The sequence below is a fragment of the Schistocerca cancellata genome, chromosome 6, assembly GCF_023864275.1.
Source record: "Schistocerca cancellata isolate TAMUIC-IGC-003103 chromosome 6, iqSchCanc2.1, whole genome shotgun sequence".
Taxonomy (NCBI): Eukaryota; Metazoa; Arthropoda; class Insecta; order Orthoptera; family Acrididae; genus Schistocerca; species Schistocerca cancellata.
Window position 1 is genome coordinate 282,820,315 of NC_064631.1, and position 2,514 is coordinate 282,822,828.

Here is a 2,514-nt window from a genome sequence, read left to right on the forward strand (position 1 = left end):
AAAAAGTCGAAGGGAGTGATATCTGGCGAACGCGGTGGCCAAGGAATTGGCCCATCCCTCCCAATCTATCTGCCTGGAAATGTTTCATTGAGGAACCGACAAACATGCAGTCCCCAATGTGGTCGTGCACCATCTTGCTGGAAAATGATAGTTGGTTGTAAGTCACTCAGTTGTGGTGCTACATAACCTATTCAGTCTCGAGCACATATTAAAATTCCAAGTGAACTAAATTTGTGTTAACTGCAATCTGTTAATGCTAGTTAACAATGAATGACCCTCAAAAAAAATTTTAACCTTTGACAATTTTTTATAGATGGTATCACATATGATACCGTGGGACTCAAGCAGGGCATTTATACACACAACTATGCAGTTTCATTTTGGTTTATTCCAAAAAAATTCCAGTCAGAAATATTACACACATTGTTCATATTTTCTGTAGATACCATGATAGGTGAAAACAGTAATTTGGTATCAAAATTTTTAACTATACTATGTAAACAATTAAAAATATATAAACAAAATTACCACAGCAAAATGTGTCAAATAATTGTTCCTCTTTTGGTATTATCACAAGTATCAAATGTAAATTAACAACACTTGTACTAAATTTATTTTAATTTTTTGTGGAATTTGTTAAAACAGTTCCTGTCAGCAGTGAAGCAAAGGAACACTTTGCACTGCTCACATCGTACAAAGTGAGACCTCTACAGCCTTCTGCCCAGCATTTTGACCTGTTCTTTTGAACATGGTTCATCATTTCAGGCAAATGAAGCTAGCTTGCTTTTCTTTTTTCCTTTGGTGGTAGAGGAACGTCTTGGTCTTTTCCTACCTTGTAAATAATCTTCTTCGGAGTCTAGTTCTTGCTCCATAGGTTCGATCAGTAAACTTGACCGTTGGTGAAAATATATCAAATTTTCTGCAATATCAAGCTTGAACTGATAGTATGGCACTGTATGTTTCTTTGCAATACCATTCTGCATTGCAGTATTCCAACCATGCAGCAGCAATTGCAAAATCAATGAAGTGATGAATCACTCTGATGGTCCATTTGTGGGTCTGGTCTCTCATGCCATACTTTCCCATCATCCTATCTAACAGGTCAACACTTCCCATGTAAATATTGTATGCCTTTACTACACATGGGTGAGGAAATGCAATGTACTTTTTTTCTTTTTTAGACCACTGTGTGCATTTTTCAATTGGCCCAATATCTGATTTTGTTGAAGCCAAATAAATTGCTAGGTTGTCAAACCATTTGATAATTGCTAGTTTCCCGTCATTCCTTACCACCTGATCATGGCTGCCTCTTGTTTTTCTTATTGTTGCATCTTCCTCAAGCCGTATACCTCTCAGGATGCGACTCAGCATTATTGTGCCAGTGGCAGTAATGTTCCTGTCTCTCAGTAACTTGTCGAGGAGGGGAACAGAAGTAAAATACCTGTCAACATAAATTGACAACTTCTCTGTCAATGTATCACTAAGTTTCAACACTACTCTGCCTCCTGCATCTAACTTCTCTGGAGGGGGCACTTTTTCAGACTGAATTTCTTTCCCTTTTTCTTCATACATACAGAAATCAAGGGGTATGCCATTAGGGTTTGCCATGACAAAATTCTTCAAACCTTCTGGGTTAGGTTTTCCCTTTACATACTGCTTCATTTTCACTTGTCCATGAAACGGTATCATGTGCTCATCGATAGATATTTCCCTTGACGATGGTTTTCTAAACATCCCTTTCTAACAGTCTCCAATATTGGTTTTATTTTCCAAAAGTTGTATTGCTTTTCCTGTTCACTAATAGCATTGTCGTCAATTAATTTTATATTGTTACTCAGTAGGTAAAATCTGTCTCTTGAAACACTGTCTGCAACTAGTGGGTACCTACTTTTCCTCTCCCAGCACATTCTTAGACATGGTACACCTATAAGTGCTGCAACAATACTCACTCCCCAAAACTTGTGCATTTCTTCTGCAGTACAATTTAGTGATTTTCCTGTTTTACTGACATGCCTATAATTTATGAATTGACACATACCCTCAAAAAATGAACCATGAAAGTCTTTGCAAAAGTATTCAAATGGTTTCTTGAGTTCATCTGTGGCTACTGATGTGGTGGCAGCAATGTTGGATCGGAGGTTGAAAACTAAAAGAAAGGCAAATTAGTTTTTTTAAGTAAACCATCTACTAAGAGATGGTAATTTCTTTAGTAACACACTTATTCTTACACATCTGTATGCATCCAAAACTCGCTTCTTTCTCGGATTTTAACAAGAGGTACAGTTTCTTCATCTGATGAACTTTCGTCACTTTGACTTCTTTGTATCAAAGCGTCATCTTCATCATCAGACTCATCAAACTCTACGTCAGACTCATCTGGATCAATTCTGTTGATCAACTCAGTGATCTCTTCATTAGTCAAGCCTCAGAATCAAGCGGAAAACAAATATAACCTCACTTCCACTGACGTGAACAAAATCGGAATTGTGTCCCAGGGTATTGTATATGATACCA

General features: G+C 37.4%; 1 protein-coding gene across 1 annotated transcript; it reads right to left on the reverse strand.

Annotated features, from left to right (window-relative positions):
• Positions 1-927: 927 nt before the first annotated feature.
• On the reverse strand, positions 928-1,662 carry LOC126088290 (piggyBac transposable element-derived protein 3-like). The gene has a single exon (XM_049906419.1). It carries the CDS (start codon positions 1,660-1,662, stop codon positions 928-930), a length of 735 nt encoding a protein of 244 aa, XP_049762376.1.
• Between the last annotated feature and the right edge of the window lie 852 nt (positions 1,663-2,514).

Coding starts and splice junctions, on each gene's coding strand:
- LOC126088290 (XM_049906419.1), bottom strand. CDS start 1,662: ATGAAGCAGTATGTAAAGGGAAAACCTAACCCAGAAGGTTTGAAGAAT.